The 25,823-nt window shown below is 38.5% G+C and overlaps 1 protein-coding gene across 1 annotated transcript in view; it reads right to left on the bottom strand.

Moving 5' to 3' along the window:
• The window catches only part of ITSN1 (intersectin 1), a 218,383-nt gene that overhangs the window by 77,339 nt on the left and 115,221 nt on the right, over nt 1–25,823 (bottom strand). The window contains exons 14-19 of the mRNA XM_047099240.1: nt 25,167–25,307; nt 18,235–18,322; nt 17,957–18,096; nt 6,182–6,309; nt 3,151–3,380; nt 749–870 (exon numbers count right to left, since the gene is read on the bottom strand). Coding sequence (XP_046955196.1) covers nt 749–870; nt 3,151–3,380; nt 6,182–6,309; nt 17,957–18,096; nt 18,235–18,322; nt 25,167–25,307 — 849 coding nt within the window. The remainder of the gene's footprint in view (nt 1–748; nt 871–3,150; nt 3,381–6,181; nt 6,310–17,956; nt 18,097–18,234; nt 18,323–25,166; nt 25,308–25,823) is intronic.

Genomic DNA, 25,823 nt, shown 5'->3' with positions numbered 1-25,823 from the left:
TCCCCATCTTTAAACAAACAAAAAATGCCCAACAGTAAGTGATGCAAAGTATGACCATTTCTAAGACTCTTATTCTTAAGTTATTAACTAGGTGCAGGAACTACTGTTCTCTTCAGAAAGTGATTTCGGTCAACCACATTGCTTCATTCCTTCTTAAACTGGTTACTATAGTTTGAGTTACACTCATAAGATTATATTTAACTATTACCGTAATTAAAGAAAACAAACTTTGACAAAGCAAAATTCCAAACTCTTTTATCTGCTCATTTGCAGAATAAGAAGGCAGATTCACTGTATGTAATTCATGGCTCTTCACACAATTCAACGATCACACAAAGGGGAAAAAAGATGCACTGATCCGAAAATATAGAAGTTATCATTGGCAATTACGAAAATGATGATAAAGCATTTTGCACTGAAAACTATGTCTTAAGGACTATTCATAATATGTAAGTGGTAATCTAAACTCTGAAATTACCAGACCTTTATAGATTTAAAAACATGCCAAGGCTGTGATAACAACCCATTTTCTCTAACACCTCTATTTTAAAGTGATGTTAGGATACATTTCTAAATACCACCTTTCATTCTGATAGGAAAGGAAGACTGAGCCCATACTTCAAAAGTCCAGATGCTGGATTACTGGATTTCATACTCGGTGACAATTTCACGCTGTCAAATAAAGTGCAGGAGGAGGACAGGTGCTAATCATTGACAGAAATCACACTTTGACGGGAGTCTTTCTTACCATTACTATATCTCCGGGCTGGATCGTGATCTCATCATGACTTCTGGATTCAAAGGGATAGAGCGCTCGGTAATACACCACCTTTACGTTCTCCTGTGCGGAAATTGTAAGTGGGCCTTTTTCTATTTCCAAAACAGTGGGGAGAAGGGAACAAAAATAAAACATTACACGGAACACATATGCATGACAACAAGCTAAATGAATGACCTCTGCTCTACTGCGGCCCTTACCAACTGAACAAGTTCCATCTATTCAAGAAACTTCTGAAGCACATACTTAGTGCCTAAGGAGAGCCAAATCTGATGTCAGCAACTCAAACCCATCAGAGTCCACTGGCCGACGCTCCCTGAACAAAGGCCATCCCAACGCCAAATGCAGTGAGGCCGTGTTAGGTCCCTGTAGAACAGCCTCCCGGCTCAGGCTCCAGCAGCGCACATCTGTAAAGCATCAATCCCCCTCTTCTCCACCCAGGGTGCCGAGTACAATGCAGCAGCTAGAATGTGACCCCCGAACTGAATCAGCCAAGAAGAAAACTCCTTTGGCAGAAAGTAAAGCCGCGCAACTCTCCATACGAAGAGACACGGAAATGTCGATGTTTTAGGTCCCTGAAGCAATCATATAAAATGTAAGTGCCGATTTCACCAAGAACAATTATTATTGATAATCCCTGGTGAAGTAAGTCTTCCTCTACGTTTCCCAGGGGAGGGGAAGTGAGCCAAAAGACAGAACTTGTATGAAAATAATTTAGATCTCAAGTCAAAGTTTTCAAAAACGCATGCAAGCAGAAGACATTTTGGCTTCTGGCTAAAACTTAACAGTATCTAACCACAGCCCTCAGAACTTTATACCCTAGAGCTGCAAGTATTTAGACACACATCTTTTTTCTCTGAAAAGCGGTGAAGGGAAGGTATTATCTTCATGCGGTCTTTAGCTGGATGATGTGCAGTGAATCTCACTGACCAAAGGAAACAGAAATCCTCATTTTAGGGGCGCCTGGGTGGCTCAGTTGGTTAAGCGTCCAACTCTTGATTTTGGCTCAGGTCATGATCTCATAGTGCGCGGGTTCGAGCCCCACGTCGGGTTCTGTTCTGGCAGTGTGGAGCCTGCTTGGGATCCTCTCTCTCTCTCTCTCTCTCTCTCTCTCTCTCCCCCTCACTCTCTGCCCCTCCCCGCTTACAAGCTCTGTTTCTCAAAATAAATAAACTTTTAAAAAAGTTATATACAAAAAGAAATCCTCATTAAAAAAAAATTTTTTTTTAATACTTGTTTTTGAGAGAGAGAGAGAGAGAGAGAGAGAGAGAGACAGAGCGTGAGTGGAGGAGGGGCAGAGAGAGAGGGAGACACAGAATCCAAAGCGGGCTCCAGGCTCCGAGCCCAACATGGGGCTGGAACTCATGAACTGCCAGATCATGACCTGAGCTGAAGTTGGACGCTTAACTGATTGAGCCACCCAGGGGCCTCAATCCTCATTTTATACTAGGAGGCAAGATATGGAACTTAAAACTAATTGCCTAAGATCGAGTACTGGTGAAATTATTTTCATATCAAAGAAAGCATTAAAACATAAATAAGCTTGCCATCATTTCTCCTAAACTGCAGGCAGGGAGGGTGTGAGACCCAGTTCTGAACCCCACTCCCATTTCTGCCCACTGTAAACAGGAAGCAAACCCTACGGAACAGTGTGCTGCTTTCTTTTCTTTCTGTATATCAATAAAAAGCACACTGATAATCAAACAAAATCAATATGATTTACCATGCAAAGGAAAAAGCAATCACTTTCTTCAGCTGAGTATTATTCTGCAAAGCTGTACAATATTATACAGCCACACAAGAATCTCGAAAATACATTCTAGGTTGCATCTCATGTAAGAGTTCATGTTTTCTAGCGATTTCGAAGTCTTTCATTTACCAGAATTTAAAGAGGCAACTTATGACCAAAGGGCAAAACAAAAGTCACAGTTTTCAAAAGGTAAAGGACACGGCTTTATGCAGTGCAGACTGAAGACAGATCCCTGTAGGCAAGGGGGAAAAGGTGTCATTTCCTGGGGCTGAAACAGCTCAGAAATTCCCAGAGAAAATAGCCAAGTGGAGAAGCAACAGGTTCTTTCCAAATTTGGAACACAGGTTTATGCATGGGGCTTGGAAAGGAAAACTCATGCCATTTTTGTCTACAAAAGACTCTGGACGCCAGTGTAATAGGGACCAAAGGTTGGCACGGTGGTGGAAGATTAAACAGGCATCTCGTGATCCTAGAGAATGAACACCTGCACGGTCGAGAAAAGGACACTGGCATTCTCACCTCTATGGAAGGAGCCAAGACAGGGCCTGTTAGACATGGAAATTTCTCAGGAAGATCTGGGAGAGAAAACTCATTTGCCAGAATGACTTTTGGCCCCTAATACCTGTGGTGGACCAGGGTGCCTGGACAGCTGGCTTGGCGGGTTCTTGATGCTGATGGAAAAGCCGACTCATCTTGTCCTGTGTGTCCGGTTTGCCCTTCTCCTCACCGTCCTTCTTCTTGACACTCTCCTCCCTTCGGAGTTTCTCTTCATCGTGAATCTTCCTTGGCCGCTGCTGCTCATTGTCCGGCTGCGTGTGCTCAGTCCACAGCTTGTCCCTCTCCTGAGCTCGTCTGTCAACAAAAAGCTTGATTACTGCGAGGAAGCAATTCCAGTTTACCACTGCTGTGGTCTCTTCACAAAAAAGCTCCGTCTAGTCAATGGAATGCTAAACACGGAGGGGATACTGTTCCTCAGATGGGGCAGTCTGAGTCCATGAAACAAAGGCTCTCAGGGCTCTGATTCTGAGTGCAATGAAACCACACGACTCAGAAAAACACAGAAAGAAGATTTCTGATGTATTTTGTGAAGTAGTTAGAAGAATAACAAAGATACTTCTCGATGAGAAGACTGGTCTTTCATCACCAAAACCCCTAACACGCACAGGAACAAACATCCGTGATGAGGGAGCACACCCAGATGAACACGCATGTAGGTCCCCCAAAAACTGAAGCTGAAAGCAACAGATGAGTTGGAACCCTCGAGGCAGCGGCCACCCATTACTGAATAGTCTCTATGCATCTTCCTGAATTTGACAACTAACCTTCTGTTTGTCAAAACAGCTGATGCGAAAAGTGTAATTAAATCTAGGCCCTGACATATAAGAAGACCTCATCCTGAAACCCACAGGAGACAACTAGGGGTGGATTTTCTCTCACCCCATACAGTCTATGAAATCAGAAAACACTTTAAATGAAACTCATGTGCCAAACTAAACAATATGATGATAGTAATAACTAGTCCTCCTCCTGCATTAACTCCATAGGTCTTCACACCAGGTGGGGAGGTCCTATTATTGTCCCCATTTTACACATAAGTGGCTTGTCTGAAGCCACACAGCCACACCTGCCTGGGGCTCAATCCCAGGCAGCCTGGTTCTAGGCTCCACATACTGAACCACTGTCCTATGACATGGCCAAAGCACAAAGGTCATCTCCCGGAATTAGGACACTGCCAAAAGAACATAATATAATCAAATAAAACTTGTATTCTCCATTTAAAAAATATTATATTTAGGGGCGCCTGGGTGGCGCAGTCGGTTAAGCGTCCGACTTCAGCCAGGTCACGATCTCGCGGTCCGGGAGTTCGAGCCCCGCGTCAGGCTCTGGGCTGATGGCTCAGAGCCTGGAGCCTGTTTCCGATTCTGTGTCTCCCTCTCTCTCTGCCTCTCCCCCGTTCATGCTCTGTCTCTCTCTGTCCCAAAAATAAATAAACATTGAAAAAAAAATATTATATTTATTTCTACGCTGTATGAATGTGAAAATTTGGTGCAGTAAAATTCTTAGCTTAAATCTCTAACATTTTACTTAAATTTTTCAAAACATCTTTTAAGAAAGCACAAAAAAATTGTTGTCATTCATAACAACAACAAAACCACAATAAAAATGTACTTAATATTTTCTACTAATGTAAGACATCATGTAACTTCTGAACTTAATTTTTGGTTTTATTTATATGATTGTAAGCAGAAAATCTACCCTTTTTGTATTATGATATTTTGCATTGATTTCTCCTCTGCAGAAATATGAAAGTTTAGTGCAGTTTAATGTGAATAATCAAAGCGTCTTATCAACTTTGAAGATAAGAAAAGGATGGAGTTAGAGTTAATCAGCACATCCAAGAAATGAATCCTTGAATCAAGCCCCAAGAAAACCATAAAACAATCCTCTAAACTGGTTAGAGACCCTACCCACCTATCCATTGGTAAACTATGTGGGTCCACTTATATGGGGATATTTCACACTACAGTGCTGTAAATGTATTTTCTCTTTCTTATGATTTTAACATTTTATTTGTCTAGCTTACCTTATTGTAAGAACATAGTATATAATATATACAACACAACAAAATATGTGTTAGTTATAGGCTTCCTTCCAATCAACAGTAGGCTATTAGTAGTTAAGTTTTGGGCGGAGTCAAAAGTTATACTCAGATTTCCAACTGAGCAGGGGTCTGAGCCCCTAACCTCCTTGTTGTTCAAGGGTTAACTGAACTATAGACACCCACAACAAAGTGTGCACCCTCTGGGTAGTTAAACTGAGCTCAGCTCACTAAGGTCAATGACTTGTCTAACGTATGTTTCTTCATCTTTTTATTCTAATTTCAATAACCAATTTTTACAACGTATACTGTGTCATTGAAATATTTGGTCATTTTTGTTTCTTAGAGTCAAAAATTAATTGAAATTTAAGACGCAAATATCCAGTAACAAAATCAGACACCCCGCAAGTGAACAAATATGTTTCTACAACTTACTATAGAAAGTTACAAGTAATAATAACAAACCACAAACACAAATATTCAAACAAAAACAAACAAAAAAATGTGTCTGTATCTTCAACAGCAGCAGCAGCAGCAGCAGCAGCAAATTTTCTCCTTTTGTACTCAAGTTTAATTTGCAGTTGAAGAAAATAAGAAAGAAGTCAGAGTAGCACGCGGTCAGTCCTGCTGGAGAAAGCCTGCGTGGCGACCACTCAGGGGCTTTGATTTCAAACCCAGCGCTCAGGACAGCCACTGTTATAAAAAGGCTGTGAACTGGAAACGTATTTTGGTCATTGGCATGCAAATGAGCATACCAAGTGTCCTCATTTCCTTGTATAATTCCATTTATCTACATAGTAGTAGCTTGGGAGAGCTCTGGAAACTCACCAAAAACTTCAGGGGGTACTTATATATGCAAAGATTTATATATACACGTATTTGTGCTTGTGCGTGCGCGCGCGCGCGCGCGCACACACACACACACACACACACACACACACACTAAAGACTGAAGGCTCTTTCAAAGTCAGTAAATACTTGCAAAAGCCCCGCAAGGAAGAATAAATACTCAACGCTTCTTCCTGATGGCCACACAATCCACGAGAAGACTTACCTTTGGGCTTCTTCTTTTTGTTTTTCTAATTCTATGATCTTTCGCTCTTGTTCTTTCTGTTTCAGACGTTCGGCCTCTATGGACTTTTGTTTCTGGAGTTGTTGCTTATTATGTATTTCTCTCAGTTCCTGCAAACAACCAGGAAACAGTTCATGTAATGACATGAGGTGACTGGCATTTCCACCATTTATTAGCATGCAACATTTCATAGTGGGGAAGTCTAGACATTCAGGAGACTAACATCTCAGATTAAAAAAAAAAAAAAAAGTGCTAATTTGGAAAACTGAAATCACTCTACATTTTGACATGAGTATCTCCAAAAGCTGTTCTAGTTTATATTCTAGTGAGTCATAAGACATTACACCATTTTCCATTACATGCTTTAGAAGGAACTTGCTAGTGAAGGGTATTAGAGAAGCTACATTGTTCAAGACTCGGCAGTAGAGGGGCGATTGGGTAGCTCAGTCGGTGAAGCATCTGACTCTTGATTTCGGGTCATGATCTTATGGTTTGTGGGATCGAGCCCCACATCGGGCTTTGTGCTGACGCTGCAGAGCCTGCTTGGGATTCTCTCTCAGCCCCTCCCCTGCTTGGGCATGTGTGAGCTCTCTCTCAAAATAAATAAACATTAAACAAACAAACAAACAAACAAACAAAAACCCTTGGCAATAGAAATGGACCCCACCTGTTTTAAGGTATGGTGATCATCGTTAGTAAAACTTTGAGGTACTTTCTGATAATAAATCAACACCAACCTCTACTGGCTTGAAAAATACACACACCTCTTCACATGCCACTTCTATTAAAACCTCACCTTCTATGCTATGCTGTCTTAGAACAAATGGACGTCCGTCTGCTCCACAACCTTGACTGTCCCCACCAGGGTCTGTTTTCCTTCAAATCACACCCTTCCAAAGCATCTTCTCTTGCTAAGTCCAAGTGTGAAGTTATCAACAGCCCCAGGCTAACCCATCAGTCAGGTTGCAAATAAATGCAATAATGTGACTATCACCACCTCGGACCTGACCTCCTCATTTGACATCAGCCCCCAGGAACAACAGGGATTTCTTTAGCAGACTACTGAAAATACAATGCATTTTATGACACTTAAAGTACTCAAGTCAGAAGGTAAAACACCCAGAAGTGTGAAGAATAAAGAAATGCCTGTTGAGGGGGAACCCTCAATTCCATAGGAACCCAGTGGTCACTAATAGATTCTGTTACTGAGACTCTTCTTGCTTGTGTCAACAATAAATCAGATAAGTCAGTGCCCTGTAGGGCCAAGGGTGCATTTCCAGTTGACTTCTTGGTCTGGGTAACTAGGGCTAGTCCCCCAAGGGGGGAGCCCCAGGGACTTTTTGGTGAGATACAAGAACTAACTAAGGTCTGCCTGGTCTTCTTCATCTTGGTCACTGGTTAAGTCCAAATGGGTAGGTTTCTTCCTGCCTTAAATTCCTACCTTTAGATTCATTCAGAGACTGACTGAAGGCAGAGCACTGTCTGTAGAAGATCAGTGTTTAAATGGACTTATTCCTAGAGAAAAGTCCTAAGGGTTACGCTAAACTTTTCCTGCTAGCTAGACTGTCCTCAGAATAACGTTAGAACGCATGGACAAGTGTTTTACAAATCAAAAGTGACTTTGAGAGGTCCTAAAAGAAATCAGTGAGATACAAGAAAAAGTTCTTGCAGATCAGGAGGTTAGGGGGAGGCGGTTCTGAGGGGGTACAGTACTGGGGGCACTGGAAAGATGGGGATGAAGGAAGGGACTTCAGTGTGGAGTCCAGCAGATGCGACTGGGAATATCTAGGCAGGAGGTGACAGAAAGAAGCAACTTGGTGAGGCACAAACTGGTGAACCATATCCTCTATGGCAGTGGCCTTGGGCACGTGAGTTGGGTTTGATATTTTAGAGACAAATGGAAAAAACAGTCCACTTCCTACTGTTAGAGTAATCTGTATCCTTGGCTCAAGTTAGTATCTCTATGTGAAAAGGAAAACTGCAATGGTGTGATATTAAATCACTCTCTCAATGTCCTAAGAGAGGGACCCAAAAGTTAGGCCCTGTGCAGATAGCAACGGCCTACTACTCTATTATTAGCCCAATAGCTGAGACCCTTTAGAAGGAAGGGTAAAAAGTGACTGAAAAAAAATTGTTTTTATTTTAAAATGTCAAATTCAATTGCGTAACGTTCTTAAATAGGTTCAGAAAGAATAATTAATGGCAATAGACAATAATCAAAAAGTACTGAACTGGAGAAACAGAAACTTGGATTCTAATCCCAGGTCCCTGACATGGGCCAACAGCTGAATCAGAGTGGATGACCCTTAGGTATTCTTTTTGCTTTAAAATCTGTTAAATTCTTTAGACATTGTTGATCACATATAAAATTATTCCTTATCTATTTCAGTGTCCCTTATTTGGGGCTTTATTTTTATTACAGGAATAAACCAAAAAGGTGTAATTAGTAAGCAAAACAACTGAAATGAAATTTAATACAAAGGAATAGGGATGCCTGGGTGGCTCAGTTGGTTGAGCATCCAATTCTCGGTCATTACCAAGATGGGCTCAGGTCATTACCAGATACAAAGTAAAGACAGATGGAAGTAAAGTGGGCACAATAAAATAAAAACCAAGAGGAAATGAATTTAAAGAATCTACACAAAACAACTTTTGGATGTTTCAAATATACATGAAGGAAGGTATTTTAGAATTTTCAAAGCAAAGTTGTTTTTGAGTATAGCAGCATCACAGGATGGGCTGAACCTATCTCTGAGCCGTATAAGTAAGTTGCAGGTTTTAAGGACCTCCAAGGAAAAAGAGCTTGCAGGAGCCGTACAATAGCAGATGTCAAATAAGATAACAAGGCTGTGGCATCTCGGGATCCAGATTTGAGGACTGCCAACAGTTTTCTATTGTCTCCTTCATCTTCTTCAAACACTGCTGTGTACACAACAGTAAGAAAATCAAGATGCTTCCAACAGGAAGGCATTCCCGGTCTTCCGTTCTTTCCTTGGACTTGGGAGATTAAGATGCCATGAACCAAGATGAAGCAGAAAATTCATGATTCCTAAGCGTGGTTAACTTTTTTTAATTTTAATTTTTTTAATGTTTATTTTTGAGAGAGAGAGAAAGACAGAGTACTAGCAGGGGAGGGGCAGAGAGAGAGGGAGACACAGAATCTGAAGCAGGCTCTAGGCTCTGAGCTGTCAGCACAGAGCCCGACGGCAGGGCTTGAACTCACAAACCGCAAGACAATGCCCTGAGCTGAAGTCGGATGCTTAACTGACTGAGCCACCCAGGAACCCCGGCAACTTTTGTAAGTTGAACTTCTAGGAGGGCAATCTATAGGATGAAGGAATATGTATGGAAGAGGAGTTAATGACTTGCCTTTCTGTGCATGACAAGGGCCTTGTGGAGCAGAGTCCCTTCACCTGGGAGACAGAGGGTTGCACTGTTCTGTTATTCCCTTTCAATAGTTCTATTTAAGAAACTCAAGTGTAATCACAGTTATTGTACCACCTTTTCCTGGTGGTCAACCTCATCAAAGTGACCCTGCAAACCCTATTAACTGTCACAGTTACTTCTCTATATTATAACTAAGATTTAAAAAGAACAAATGAGGGATTACTGAAAATCAAAATTCATTCTCTCACTTGTGGCTCTTACTAAAATTATTTTTTCCTAAAATCAATAACCCTACAGTCACATTTTATTAGCTGGGTATTCATTTAGCAATATGGTATTGAGTATACAACTTTATTGACTTTTCTTCTGTAAGTCTATTCAAGGGTATGAGATGTTTTACATAGGTATAGGGCATAGTAACTTGATATTATCTCCTAATATAGTATAATGGCTTTCTTAATAAAGAAGAAATAATTAAACATGCACTGAAGAAGTTGTAGCTATGTGTTACAAATATATAAGAAAAATAAAACTATGGGAAGTTCCTGGGTGGCTCAGTCAGTTGAACAACCCGACTCTTGATTTCAGCTCAGGTCATGATCTCATGGTTCGTGGGATCAAGCCCTGTGTCAGACTCTGTGCTGACAGTGCAGAGCCTGCTTGGGACTCTCTCTGCCTCTCCCCCACTCGTGCATGCACTCTCTCTCTCAGAAATAAACAATTTTAAAAAAAGAAAAAGAAAACTATAAGATACGTAGTGTATATAAATTAAAATGGTAAGATTTTTATCACCAGTAACATCCATAGAATTCTCAGACGTAACAAAGTTTCTTCACCAGGGTTTATGAACAAGCTTTGGCTCTGGGAACACTATAAAGTAGCATGCAAACTGGGCTATGGGCATTTTTCTTATAGAGAAAGCTCATAGCTTTCACTGATTCTGAAAGGGGTCTTTGATCAAACACAGATTATGAACCACAACAAGAAGATTATTGGCAAATAAAGATTCTGTTATGTATCAGCAAGGATAGATAGAAAATAAGCTTGCTTTTAACTTTCTTCAACTCAGGGGGAAAAAATCACTTATTTCCCCTCAAGAACTAAGATATTTGTACCATAAAACATCTTTGGACATCCTATGGCATACAGCCAAAGTATTTCAAAAGCAATATGCCTGACAAATTGAATACTCAAGAAGATCCTGAGAAACACGGCTCCCTTTCAAGTCTACTAACGACAGTTGTTCTGTTATGAAAGGGGCACAGAATCACTTGCTTTAAAAACTGTGACTGTTTCTCCTTCATTTGTACTTACAGACACTCAAAAACAGGTGCATTACATGAAGTGGTATTAATTGAAATAGAGTCAAGTATCCACCTGAACAACTTGTATGGGATTCCTTTTCATAAACATTACTTTACTTAAATGCTTGTGAAGAGACAGAAGAATTAAGTAGCAGTGGAGGCCTGAAAAGGCTAGTAGTTAATGGAAATTTACTGCTAATTTGGTCATTTAACTTTTCTGAAGGATTACTCTGCTTCTGGCTTTTTCCTCAGGCTGTCTCATGGCAAAGTGAGACAAAACAAACACACCTTAACTACTTGAAATTCATGAACTCAACATTTTAAATCCAAACAGAACTGTTTACGATGCGTCTCTTATGTTTAGAAAAATCTTCATTCTATTAATATGAAATTGACCTCACAGGAAATTGATCTAGATGCCAGCATCAAACATTTTCAGGTGTTTGTTTTGTCTCAACCTACAACATACGGAGTGTCAACAGTAGAAGTGCTTTCATATAAACAAATGTCACTTTATTGTAGCACACAGTATCAGAATTTTTAAAAAGCCTTCTGAGTTTTAAAATACAGTAACTTATGTTAATTACGTGGTTGTGAAACTGAAGGGCATTAAAGAAAGTAAATCAACAAGAAGAAAAGGAAAGAAAAGAAAAAAAGAAAAAGAGAAAGAAGAAGAAAAAGAAAAAGAAAAAGAAAAAGAAAAAGAAAAAGAAAAAGAAAAAGAAAAAGAAAAAGAAAAAGAAGAAAGAAAAAGAGGAAGAAAAAGAAAAAAAAGAAAGCCTATCAACAAACCCAGTTAGGACAGGGGAAATTGTACCTGTGTGGAGAAACCAGAAAAGTAAGTATTTCAAAACACAGATGCTGTACCCAAATCAAAGTACACTATTACTCCATTCATCACTAAATTATAAAATGTATTCACTCTTGATGCATTAAAATGGGAGGAATATTAAAAAACACATCAGTCGGTTATTTAAATTCTCAGAAGGGCTATATTAATGTTTAAAGGCACATTTAAGTATTATTCTGAATCTGAGGTCACTGTTCAACCAAATAGGAATCTTGGTTCCTTGTGGCACAACTGGTAGTCAGCCTATCATAAGTGCTACAGGAGAGCCAAAGAGGAATGCACAGGGGCCGTGTGTGCGTGTGTGAAGGGGTGAGGAGACAGGTGGACAGAAGAGGGGAGAAGAGCTAGAAAATCCTGCCCTCTCTGTAGTTACAGCTAATTAAGGATCTTCACCCACGTCTTCCATTTTGTTCTGAAAATCTAAGTTTTCCCAAAATGTCTCAGCTTAATTTAATAAAGCAATATCCCATTGTTTTAAATGCATGTTATTCTAGGGGCGCCTGGGTAGCTCAGTTGGTTGAGCGTCCAACTTCTATTTCGGCTCAGGTGGTGATCTTGAGCCCCTCACTGGGTTCCCTGCTGTCAGCTCCCTGCTTCAGAACCTCTGTCCCCACTCTCTCTCTGCCCCTCCCCTGCTTGCGCCTCTCTCTCTCTTTCTCAAAAAGAAACAAACAAACAAATAAATAAATAAATGTTATTCTAAAGGATAAAACAGTCAAAGACTGGCTAAACGAGAATTTTTTTAAAAAGAATTTTTAAAATTCTTTTCCCGAAGATTGAATTCTGCTTTTTTTCTCTTTCCCAAATCACCTTTTGTTAAATGTTTTTAAAACCGCAGAAGAAAAACCCACACTATAAAAAAACCTCAACCAACCAACCAACCAACCAACCAAACCTATGGGTATGGCATAGGATCTGGTATATACAATACCTGTTCACTATTTTGAGTCTTTGGCATGTTGTAATCATTTTTCCATATTCAAGGACTCTACATAAAGTTGCCAGAAACACAAGTACATTAGATGAGAGAGAGTTTTATTACTTCTGTGCAGAACAGGTCTTTTCAAAAGGATCATACAGGTAAAAATAATATTTAATCTTGAATAAGGTAAGGTAGTAAACTATGAAACAGCCAAACATTGTTCTACTAATATGAGAAGGCAATGTTGGTATTTTATTTGAATTTATATTAATTTCTCTTGCTGTCTCTGTATTTCCTTTTTCTGGATCTTTTTCTTTCCTTCACTGTTTCCCTTCATGTGCATTTTTTTCCTGACTTTTCATTCTGTTCTGCAGTTCGTTCTCCAGCTCTTGTCTTTTTTCCCCTGGCTGCTAAACATTTTGCCTTTCACCGCCTTCATAATGAATGAGCCTGCCATGAAAGCAAGTGTCTGAAACCAAGAGCATAAAAGCCTCAGTTAAGCCAAAAACCTTATTGACTATAAGTGGCATTCTCATTTCCACATCAATTCAGTTCTTAGGAGCAACTTCTAGGACAGGTGTCATATGGGCAGAATTTATACCTTTAATGGCCTCTTGAGTAGTTTAAGCAGCCTGATTTCCCAAGTATATTAAAAAATATAATTCTGAATTCTGAATTAGTCCTAAATAATCAATTTTGCTAAGAAATAAAATGTCCACTTTTAGAATAGTATTACTGACTATAATACTGTCTCCCATATGATGGAAACAGGCACATAGACCCAAATCATGATTGAGTGTTGTCTTTCAACGTTGTTCAGCCAAGCGGCAAATTCAATGATCTAAAATACTTGTCATAAAGATAAGACTACAGTACACAGTACCTTATCCAGCTTATAGTTCAGAGCTTCCACCGCCACACACACAGTCTGTCAAGAGGAAAGATTCACCCATCCTCCACGATTTATAATAACTAATCACTAATTTTACAAAGAACGTTTAGCACTTCATGGTAAGCCGTGTCTTAGACACCGAGCACTCATCTACGTGGGGGAGACGGAAGCACAGAGATAGAGATGGTTCCTCACGATCAGTCTAAGGAGGAGGAGCATTGCCCAAGTAGGGCACAGAGACCTTTAGAAAAGAGTCTAAGTGGATGACGCAGCTCAGGAAAACTTCCAGGCACTGCAACACTGCCTCCTCCATTGCCACTGACGGGAAAAAGGAAATGCTCCAGTGGAAATGTCACTCACGTTAGGACTTGTCCAGCATACAGTGTCTAGACGGGAACCAACAAGGACTTGAACTTCTCTGTGTGAAACACAACGTCTAGCCTCTCTGAGTGTTGGATTCTCTTATTTGCCATACACTTGAAGCCTTGAAAGCTAAAGGCTATATACATTATGTTACTGCCCTGTCTCATAGTTATGACATGAAAATATGGAATACTGGGCTGTCAGCACCAAGGAAAACTGTTAGAGTAACTATTAACAATGCCAAGAGCAAGAGGAAGTCAAGTGCTTCTGTCTGAAAAGTCCCTATCCGTAATGTTACTTGACCCTTGCTAGAACCAGAATTTTATACCTACGGGCAAGGCATTGTATATAAGAAAAACAATGATCAGAATGTCTCTATGTGCCCTTGAGGCACCTGGATTCTTCCAAATATGTTGAGACCTTTGACTTTCCAGTAAAATGAAGTAAAAAGAGAAAGTCATAGATAATAATTTTAAACTGATGTTTCAAGAACACAAATATGAGAGGCCTACTGATTTCTTAGCGTGAGAAAATAATTGTTGCATACGGAGTACATTTTAAAAGCAGAAAAGTATGGTAAAACAAATTTGATCCACTGAATTAAAATTACTTTAAGAAGTATTAATTCCCGCTAGCAACATCAACTATTCATGATTGAATCACTGGTCAAGTATTTCATTTGATCATCAAAAAGCTAAAATTTACTCTCCATATAAAAGGCAGCATAAATATAAAGGCTGCCAATCAGGGGATTTCTAGCACAACGAGTCATTATCTCAGTGTGCTATCATTTCTACCCACCCCCCACCCAGCTCTTTCCTTTGGCCTTAAAAAAGCAAAGTATATTTGCTATATTAAGATTCGTATGCTTCTTTTTTCAAGTAATTCTTGGTTTGGGGTGGTAAATTAGAAAAAGAAAGACAGTTATGCCCTGGGATTATTTTTGGAACACATAAATATCACCTCTATTAGGTAAATGTCTATTAAAATATATGGAAAAATAACCCTTCCTGAAAGGAAAGAATGAGCCCTCAATTTCTATGAGATCAGGTAAGAAGACTCTGGAGACTTCCAGAGGGAAATGCTTCATATCCCTGAATCTGGAGCTGTTTAAAACACGACTGTAATTGTAAATATGCTTTATATTCTCAATATGTTGCTACCTATATGAAACATACACCTGTTAACCTGACTGCAAAAGTAATTCTTTTCCTCTTTAATGAATGACTTGAGAATTTCCATCACTAGTTAACAGGTCTTGGGTGAGGAAGCAGGAGTGTAATTCTTCCTGAGGTAAAGAGAAAGGAGAGACTCTTAAAAGAAGAATGCATCTGAACTAGCCACCTGGTAGAAAGGACAAAGTCAGATTGTATGTTTAAACACAAAAAACAAAAAACAAAAAACAAAAGGAGAAAATGATAAAACATACTTACTCTCTAAACTCTTCTACATTCAAGAACCTAAATACATTTAAGACGTCCCGATCACTGTCTTTAACCCAAAACCTGGGCTAAAGCAGGGTGCTATGATTCCCTACTTGACCTTGTAACTATGGGACTAGACAGAACTTTGAGTGTGCACCAAAAGAAGCAGATGACTTATTACAAGTAGTTGTTTACCAAAGAAATATGGAAATTGGTTTTTGTTAAATAGAATCCTCATTCATGGAGCCAGCCATTGAATACAGGTTTAATGTTCTGTCTCCTAATTTTAAAATGCTGCATGCTGTGAGGGACCTCTCCAGTGTCACTATACTAGCTGATAATGAGTGAATTACACTCTTCTCCTAGGGGAACAATCTACATGAATATGAAATAAAACTGCTAAGTCCTCATTTCTCTTCTACACTTTCCAGCTGGTTTCCTTTTGGGAGGAGGAGGTTTCAGATATAGCGAGTTCACACCAACTAGATAAGGTGTGTGAAATGACTGGACAATCGCCAAGGTTTCACTCCCAGCAAGACCAAAGTAATTTTTGCATCATTAGTGTGAATGCTGTAAAGGCACCACTGTATTAAGAGAGGCACTGAGGAAACCCCAGGGGTCCGAATGCTGGCTCTCCTGGTCCATCTCATCATGCAAGAGTTACAGTTACTAAAGAATACATGCTCTAAAGTCAGGGAAAAAATGCTTCATATTTTCCAATGTGACTACAACAAAGAAAAGTAGGCAGGAGATACTCAAGAGACGAAGTCTTAAATCTGCCTCTGGAGTTGTCTCAATCAAATTATAAACCCTTTGATTGTTCAATTTAACTGTTTCTGTTGTGGTTTCACCAGGCATGAGAGGAATACTAGAAATAATAACCGTAAGGCAATAAAACATATTTGTCGAGTTCTCCAAATCAGTTGTTAAATAAAACAGTAAAGCTATACTGGCCTGTAATTTTTTTACTCTCTACACTAAAGTTAATAATGGAAAACCAAAATAAAAATGAAGACAGAAAGAAATATTCTTATTTAAAAATGAATATATTTGGGAAAAGGAATAAAATGGGATAAAGGGCTAAAGTTAGACTTTGTATCAGCAACTCTAACAGTAAAGGCAGCATCAATCAAACACAGTAACAGGGACTCAGTGATGGCAACAGCAATTCAACGGCCAAAATGATCCATAAATAGACTCGGCATTTGGGAAAAAATCATCCACTGCAGGGTCATCCTCTAATACATGAACTTTGTTTTGGGAGTCCAATTTCTAGAGAAAGGAATCCTAAGATCAAGGCAGAAATCTGGACTACTGCCTGGGGTTCAGAAGATACCTGAACATTTAACAGTTTATATTCTAAGAGACTATTAAAAAGCACTGTAATCATATTCTTTTTGCTTGAAATAGTGACAAGTTACAGTGAGAGTTAATGTGAGCATTTTTATTGGGCTTATTCTAGAGAGGGAGAACTTACAGCTCTACTCCCAGTACTTATATATCACATACAGTGATATACGTACAAGTATGGAACATACATATAGACCCCCACACCCAAGTACATATTCTGTGTAAGAATCAAAGCAAAGAAAAACACTTAGTTGGTTGAGAAAAGTTCATTACCTCTTACTCTGGGGAGGCGGGGGTGAGGGGGAGACGCAAATACCTCAGACTCAGATGTCTGAACAATATGGCTTAGAATCTCATTCCAAAGGCCAACTAAAATCTTAAATAGTCTTCCTGGGTTTTTTCCCTCTTTTTAATAATAAAGGAGTTTTACTTTTTCCTAGTGCCAAAAGCAAAATCAGAATTAAGTATAAAGGATTTTGAGATGGGAAATGAAAATGAAAAGTATGGTCCATTTATTATGAGAATATAATTGACTAAAAATTCCAGTATTTACTTAAATCTACAGTATATGCTCATTGTTGGTAGGAAATTAACTGCCTTGCACTCTGGTTTTCTTGTAACAGTCTTAAGATGATAAAACTGAAGTTAAATCAAAGGCACCAATCACAAGGAGGCTGTCATAACCACTTTTACATTCCTTAAGCGCTTTGGCATTTTCCTAAATTCTATGATGTAAACGTGACAAAACCATCTACCACTTCTGCCACAGGGGCAAAAGCCATTACTCCATTAAATAATAACACTTTAAAATGTGAAGTAACAAAATAAAGACTCCCATTCAAGGACAATCTTGAAGGTAAGAAGTGGCAGAACAATTGGTAGTTTTCAAAGGGAAAACAATCCCTTTCTAGTCGTCTTCAAAGAACAAAAGACAGACTCTTTTGGAGCCTAGCTTCTGGACTCCGACTTGATGTAGTGTGCAACAGACAAAAGGATGGAGATGTATAAAAATGTAATTCAGGTTGAAGACAGGTGTCATGTGGGGGCCCCTCCCTCAGCTTTCATTTAACAAACACCAAATTCATCTTTATATGTTAAAGAGACAAGTGCAATTCAGATTGCAGGGTAAGTATGAAGGCTTTCAGGAAGGCGGACAAACCAGCATAATAAATTTTTCTACCTGGGACTAAATATCAACTAATCATCTGGCCAGTTAGAAAAATTAAAGGGTAGGACGTAGATGTAGGAACACAATGGATAGTTACCTTCAGCTGATTATTGAAAATATCAATCTCCTGTAGTTTTGACCTGGTTTCTTTCTCAACTTCATCCAGTTGGTCTCGGAGCTGCTGACGAGCCACTTCTTTTGCTTCTAATGCTCTTTTGAGTGTCAGAAGTGAATCTCCTATTTTAGAAAAACATGGCAAAGTAAGAAAAGAAAACTGGCAGTGAGGAAAACGCGTTTTAAATGGTCTCATTACACTGGAGGAAATTCTTACCATTAGGAAAGGATAAAGGCCAATTTGAAAAAGAAAACACCTACTGTGTAAACTGTTTTGCTGAACTTGTTTTAATTGGTCATTGAGTATCTGTTTCTCTGGAATAAGTCTTCCAAGCATTTGCTGAGCCTCCTAGGAGAGAAGGAGGAAAACAACAATGAAATGACAAGGAAACCTACGAAACCTATGTTCTGGCCAAGCAGACAGAACTCAGCTTTCTCATCCTTCAAAGATTCATCTAATCTCATCCCCAAATCCTGTATGTTGAAACTGCATCTAATCAGTCAGGGCAGCGCCTGCTTTCTTGCCAAGCAATTAACTATTTGCCAAATGCTTTTCACTGAAATAAAGCTAAGACAGTTATGGCTCTCTTGACATTTCTTAAATTTTTGTTGACTTACTGTCTATTTATAAGCTTGAAAAAAAGTACTCTAAGTACAACTCAGCAGAGAAAACTGAAAGGAATGATCTCTCCCTTGCACTGGGATCAAATGTAAATACAGGGACCTTGTTTGTAAACTGACTCAGTGGTTTGAACAGGAACGACTCTATTCTGAACTTGGATATTTCACAGGGCTGAAGTGAGGTTTACCATACACCTGAAGATGGAAACAGACATCAAAATGAGATTCCTAACAACAGAATCTTGGCTGCCATATATGTTTTCCAGCCACTGAGGATGGACCTACAATTTTAAACAGGTACACGAAAGTCTTGAACCAACTATTTTTTAACCGATATAAGAAAAAAGCTAACTCACTCAAAGGCTATTTGAGTTTTTGTGGATGACCCATTAGGCACTAGAGTTGCTTTTCAACTGAAATTGTCCTATGTCGTTTCTACACATTTCAGTTAAGTAACAGCCTTTCCAGCACAGAATAACAAATAGTTGATGTTCATTTTTACCTTGAGCACTGGGTGTTGTAAGTGATGAATCACTAAATTCTACATCTGAAACTAACATTACACTATATGTTAACTAACTGGAATTTAAATAAAAACTTGAAAATAAAATCTCTTTGCATTGAATTTTGGTATCAAAAAATAAAAATGCCTTAATTGAAAATCTTCATCACAGGCTAAGGAACAGTCTTTTTGGAACAACCATCCTTAGATACAGACTGGCTTATATACAATAAATTTCTGTGTGCTCCAAGTCTGAATAGTAGAGAGATTTAACTCAACAGAGAGGATCTGGAAGCATCTTCTCATACGAATAATCCATATCCCTTTCCCCAAATCTGGACAAAAAAGAATATACAATTCAGACTGTTTCCCCAGAAAGGGCCAGCCAACTGAGCTTCTCCTATTCTCCTCCCTCAACTGAGGAAAGGCCCTTTACTATACCCAATCCCAAAGTTTCTTTCCTGAACCAAGATAAACAATGATGCATCAAGATAAAGCCTAGCTCAGATCAGAGACTATTTTACTTATATCAACATCACTTTTATTTTTATTTTTATTTTTTTTAATTTTTTTTAATGTTTATTTATTTTTGAGACAGAGGGAGACAGGGCATGAACAGGGGAGGGTCAGAGAGAGAGGGAGACACAGAATCCGAAGCAGGTTCCAGGTTCTGAGCTGTCAGCACAGAGCCCGATGCGGGGCTCGAACTCACGGACCGCGAGATCATGACCTGAGCTGAAGTCGGACGCTTAACCGACGGAGCCACCCAGGCGCCCCTCAACATCACTTTTAAATGCCAACCTAAGTTTCTGAAATAAGTCAAACTAATATGAAGGGCCACCTGACTCAGCTACATAGCAAATATTTGCTAATTTCCGGTAAGGAAAGGGAACCAACATCTCATAACCTGTGATATACATGGCCTACTTCAAACCATGTGTTATTTTCCACTTCACTACTTTTTCAGGAACCCTGATTTGTATTTTATTATCAATAAGTGAACATACTAAGTGTCAAAGTTCAATAATAAAAATGTGTTTGGTCACAGAGCATTCGGTGAGATAATAAACACATGGCCTTCACTCCTAAATTTTCCAAAAGAATATTTTATGAAACTTCTCACAGTTAATGAAAGATATATATATAGATATATATATATATATAAAGTTACCATATAGAAGTATATACTTTTAAAAGGTACATGCATTTTTTAATATGTTCAAACAACTTCTAGCAGTGAACATCTGATACTATTTACATTGTATGTCATATCCTAATATCTCAAATCAATTAGGACTTCATAGTACATGAAAAAATAATGACAGAACTGGGAAGAAAATGGAAAAATTTATAATGCTAGAGCTTTCAACACCCTTCTTGCAACAGCTGGAAGACGTCACAAAATCAGTAAGGACAGAGAAAACACAAAAAACACCATGAATCAATTTGCTCTGATTGACGTTTATGGGACACTCCACCCAACTACAACAGAGTGCACATTCTTTACAAGTGCACATAAAATAATCACCAACATAGATCATATGCTGAGTCATAAAATAAGTCACAGTAAACTCAAAAAGATTAAAAAGAATTGAAATTATACATACTATGCTCACAGTTTACAATATAAATAAATCAGAAATCAGTACAATATATGGGAAACAATCCAAATATCTGGAAACTAAACAGCATAATCCTAAATAAAGAAGAAATTACCAAGGAAATAAAAAGGCTTTTGAATTGAATGAATATGAAAACACATTAAAAATTTGTGAAATATGGCTATGATAATGCTTGGAAGGAAATTTATACCTTAAAATGTTTATATCAAAAATGAAAAAAGGTTCAAGTTCAGTAATCTAAGCTTCCTTTTTATGAAGCTAGAAAAAAGGAAATTATAGCCAAAATAAGTAGTTCCGTGGAAGGAAATAATAAAGAGTATAAGTAAATGAAACAGAAAACAGATAAACCATAAAGAAAAATCAACACAACCAAAAGTTTATTTCAAAAAAATCAATGAAACCAATAAACTTCTAGTTAGATTGATGGAGAAGAGGAGGATGAGAAAGAAAAGAAAGGGAAAAAGGAAAAATCGGAAGGGGTAGAGAAGATACAAATTCCCATGATCAGGAACGAAAGAAGTGACATCACTATAGATACTACAGACTTGCAAAGAATAAGAGAATATTATAAAACAACTTTATACAAATAAATTTGACAACTTGGATGAAACGAAAAAAATCACTGAAAGATACAAATCATTAGACTCAAGACGAAACAGAAAATGTAAATACCCCTATATTTATTAAATACATTTTGCAAAAGTCCTACCACAATATTTATTAAGTCCTACCTATATTTATTAAATACATTTTGCATTAAAAGTCCTACCACAAGGGGCGCCTGGGTGGCTCAATCAGTTGAGTGTTCAACTCTTGATTTTGGCTCAGGTCATGATCCCAGGGTCCTGGGATAGAGTCCCAAGTTGGGCTCTTTGCTGAGTGTGGGGCCTGCCTGAGATTCTCTCTCTCCCTCTGCCCCCTCCCCAGCTCTCTCTTTCTAAAATAAAAGTAAAAAAAAAAAAAAAAAAAAGAAACAAACAAACAAACAAAAAGACTCCAGGCCCAGATGATTTATTTCACTGATGACTGAAAAACTTAAAGAAAAGACACCATTTCAACACAAACTTTTTTAGAAAATAGAGGAAAGAATACTCTCCAACTATTTTCTCATTTATTACCCTGATAACAAAACTAGGTAAGGATATTACAAGAAAACTATAAACCAATATCTTTCATGAACTTAAGTGAAAGATAGTAATAGCAAATTGAATCAAGTTAAATATTTTTTTAAATGACAATACACCATGACCAAATATGGTTTTATCTCAGGAATAGAAGGTTGGTTTAACATTCAAATTTTAATCAACATAAATCACCGTATGAACAAAATAAAGGAGAAAAAACATGTGAACATCTCAGTAGATGCAGAAAAAAAAAGTTATGAGCCAATTCAACACCCATTCATGACTAAAACTCTCAGCAAAAAAGGAACAGGAAGGAAGTCCCTCAACTTGATAAAGGGAATCCAACAAAAACACCTATAGTTAACATCATACTTAATAGTCAGAAATTGAATGCTTTCCCCTTAAGATAGAGACTCTCACCACTTCTATTTAACATAGTACTAGAGGCTGTGATCAATTCAGTTAAGACGAAGAAATAAAAAGTACATAGGTTAGAAAGGAAGCAATAAAGCTGTCTCTATTCACAGACCATATATTTTATACATAGGAACTCTAAGGAAGCCGAAAATGAGTTAAGCAATATTGTAGATATAAGGTTGACACATAAAAATTCTGTCTCTATATACTGGCATCAATTGGAAACTGAAGTAAAAATATGCAATATACAACAGAGTCAAAAAACCACAAAACAGGGATAAACTTTGTAAAATATACACAAAACGTATACATTGAAAACTATAATATAACCTGAATAAAATTGAGAAATATAGCATAAGACTCAATATTGTTAAGATGTCAATTCTTCCCAAATTGATCTATAAATTCAATGAAACACCAATCAAAATTCTAAGTATCTTTTGTAAAAACTGACAAGCAAATTCTAACACTTACGTGGAAATGTAAAGGATGTAAAATAGCCAAAATAATTTGAAAAAAGAATACTACTGAAGATTTCACATTAATTGATTTTCAACAACCAAGGTAATTCAATAAGGGAAAAGGACAGTGTTTTCTATAAATGTTGCTACAACAATTGGGTATTGGTATGGAAAAAAAAAAGATGAGCCTCACCCCTTACTTTACACTTTCATAAAAATCAATGTGAAATGGATTACAGATTTAAACATAAAAGAGAAAACTGTAAAAATCCTGGAAGAAAACGTTAAGAGAAAATGTCTGCAACCTTGGGATGGCCAAAGATTCTTAGAACACAAAAAAACATAAACCATAAAAGAAAAAATTAATAAACTGAACTTCCCGACAACTTAAAACTTCTCAAAAAACACCATTACAGATGGGTATTGAGGAGGGCACCTTTTGGGATGAGCACTGGGTGTTGTATGGAAACCAATTTGTCAATAAACTTCATATAAAAAAAAAACAAAAAAAAACAAAAACAAAACAAAAAAAAAAAAAACACCATTACAAAAATGGAAGCTATAGGGAAGGTAAAAATATCTGACAAAGGACTTGATACAAAAATATATAAAGAACTCTTTACAGTTCCACAGTAAGGTAAATAACCCAACAAAAAATGGGCAAAAGATCTGTTCACAAAAGACACACACAAGAAGATACATACCAATACACGTAGGAAGTGAGGCCCAACACCACTAGCTTTCAGGGATATGCAAATTAAAGCCACATGAGATACTGTGACACATCCATCAGAAATATTCATTACAAATAATGACAAAGCAAGTGTTGGCCAGGATGAGAAACTACTGAAGCACTCACACATGTAAAGTGCAAAATGTAGAAAGAAAGTAAAATGGTACAACCACCCTGGAAACAGTCTGACGGTCTCCCGTAGGGTTAGCCTATATTTATAGGACACGGTAATTCCATTCCTAAAAGTTAATACACAAATAAGAGAAATAAAACATATTTCCACATCAAGACTTGCAAATAAATACCCATTGCAGTTTTATGCATAAAAGTTCCAAACCGGAAAGAACCCAAATGTCAATCAACAGGAAATACTACTTAGGGATGAAAATGAACAATCTACTGATCTGCTCACAAGTATGGATAAATCTCAAATCATCAGGCTGAGGAAAGTCACAAACCTCAAAAATGATCATCTTTCATGATGACAAGCAGAACAGCATCTACATGAATTTGACATCCCCTGCCCCCAGTTCAACAAATGAAACCAAACCAGGTGATATTATGCAACTTGGTGGTCAACTCTGGATACCTAATAAACGGAAGCAGAACTGCTGAGAGCATTCCATTATGTCCCCAACTATTCAGTATAATTCTCTCTCATACTCCCGTTAAAATACTGAGCCGCACTCCCTTATTGTGATGATCACGGTAAAGTCAAAGTCTCATGAGTGAACTACATGTCCCAGGTGATCCAGTCCCTGCCTGTTCCAACCACAGCGGCCTCCTTGCTGTAAGCACATCCCAAACACGGGCTATAGCCTCACAGCTCTCACACTGCTGTCTCCGTACCTACAGCTCGTTCTGCCAGAAAGCCACACGGCTTAACCGCTTCTCTCTTTCAAGTCTTTGCTCAAATGGACCCTTACAGGGAAGCCTGTCCTGACCACCTAATTTAAAAAACTGCCCTTGCAGGCGCCTGGCTGGCTCAGTTGGTGGAATGTGCGACTCTTGATCCTGGGGTTTTGAGTTCAAGCCCCACCTCGGGTGTAGCGATTACTTGAAATAAAATAAAATAAAATAAAATAATTTTTGTTGTATTATTGTATTTTTATTGAGAGAGTGTGAGTGGGGGAGAGGGGTGGAGGGGGGGAAGGAGAGAGGGAGAGAGAGAAAGAAAATCTTAAGCAGGTTCCATGATTAGTAAAGAGCCTGATGAGGGCTTGATCCCACAACCTTGGGATCATGACCTGAGCCAAAATCAAGAGTCGGACACTCAAACCAACTAAGCCAATCCAGGCACCCCAAAAATAAAATCTTACAAAAAAAATAATAAATAACTGCCCTCCTTCTCTCCAGGACTCTGTTTCCTACTCACTCTCATACTCTAAGAGTACACACTTGACTTCTTTTGTCGGTGTCCTGCCCTGCAGATAGAAGGTAAGCTCCGTGAAGGGGGGGCTCTCATCTCCGCTCACTGCTGGACCCTCAGCGCCTCTGAGAGCGTCTGGCCTGGCACGCAGCAATGCTCAGCAAGCATGTTGAGTTTGTTTCCTTGACAGCCTCCTTTTCAGACCAGGGCTTTGTCAACTTCGTATTTGCTTCCCAGAGCCCAGTACCTCATGGAGGCTGGGTGCTTGTAGGAATAAATGAGTGAAATGAATCAGAGGAAAAGCAGGGAAAGCCAAAAAGCTGTTAAGGGATGTGTTTTCTCACCTGTAACTGTTGCTGTAGATGGGTGATTTCTGCAATCCTCAACTCTCTGGATTTGTTCGTACTCTCAATTTCTTGCCTTTGGGTGGTCAATCGACATCTGATATCTTGAAGTTTTCCTTCTAGTTGATGCTTTTTATCATTCTTTAACACATGAAAAATTATTATTATTACCATTTTTAATGGTTCAGTGTTACTGTACAGCTGACCCTTGAACAACACGAGGGTGAACTCCAGGGGTCCACATACACACGGATTTTTTTCGATAAATAACAGTACAGTATTGGGGCGCCTGGGTGGCTCAGTCGGTTAAGCATCCTACTCTTGGTTTGGGCTCAGGTCATGATCTCATGGTTTCATGAGTTTGAGCCCCACATCGGGCTCCAAGTTGACAGTGCAGAGCCTGCTTGGGATTCTCTATCTCCCGCTCTCTCTGTCCTTCCCTCACTGCGCTCTCTCAAAATAAATAAAGTTAAAAAAAATGTTTTTAAATAACAGTACAGTACTGTAAATGCATTTTCTCCTCTTTATGATTTTCTCAACATTTTCTTTTCTCTAGCTTACTTTATTAAAAGAATGCAGTATATGATAAATATAACATATGAAATATGTGTTAATCAACTATTTGTGTTATCAGTAAGGCTTCCAGTCAACAGTAGG

Source organism: Lynx rufus, unplaced genomic scaffold (assembly GCF_022079265.1).
Source record: "Lynx rufus isolate CCGP_SWC_20201006 ecotype Redwood Valley unplaced genomic scaffold, mLynRuf1.p SCAF_5, whole genome shotgun sequence".
Classification (NCBI taxonomy): domain Eukaryota; kingdom Metazoa; phylum Chordata; class Mammalia; order Carnivora; family Felidae; genus Lynx; species Lynx rufus.
Note: the sequence above shows the minus strand (reverse complement) of the source record. Positions and strands in the feature narration are given on the sequence as shown.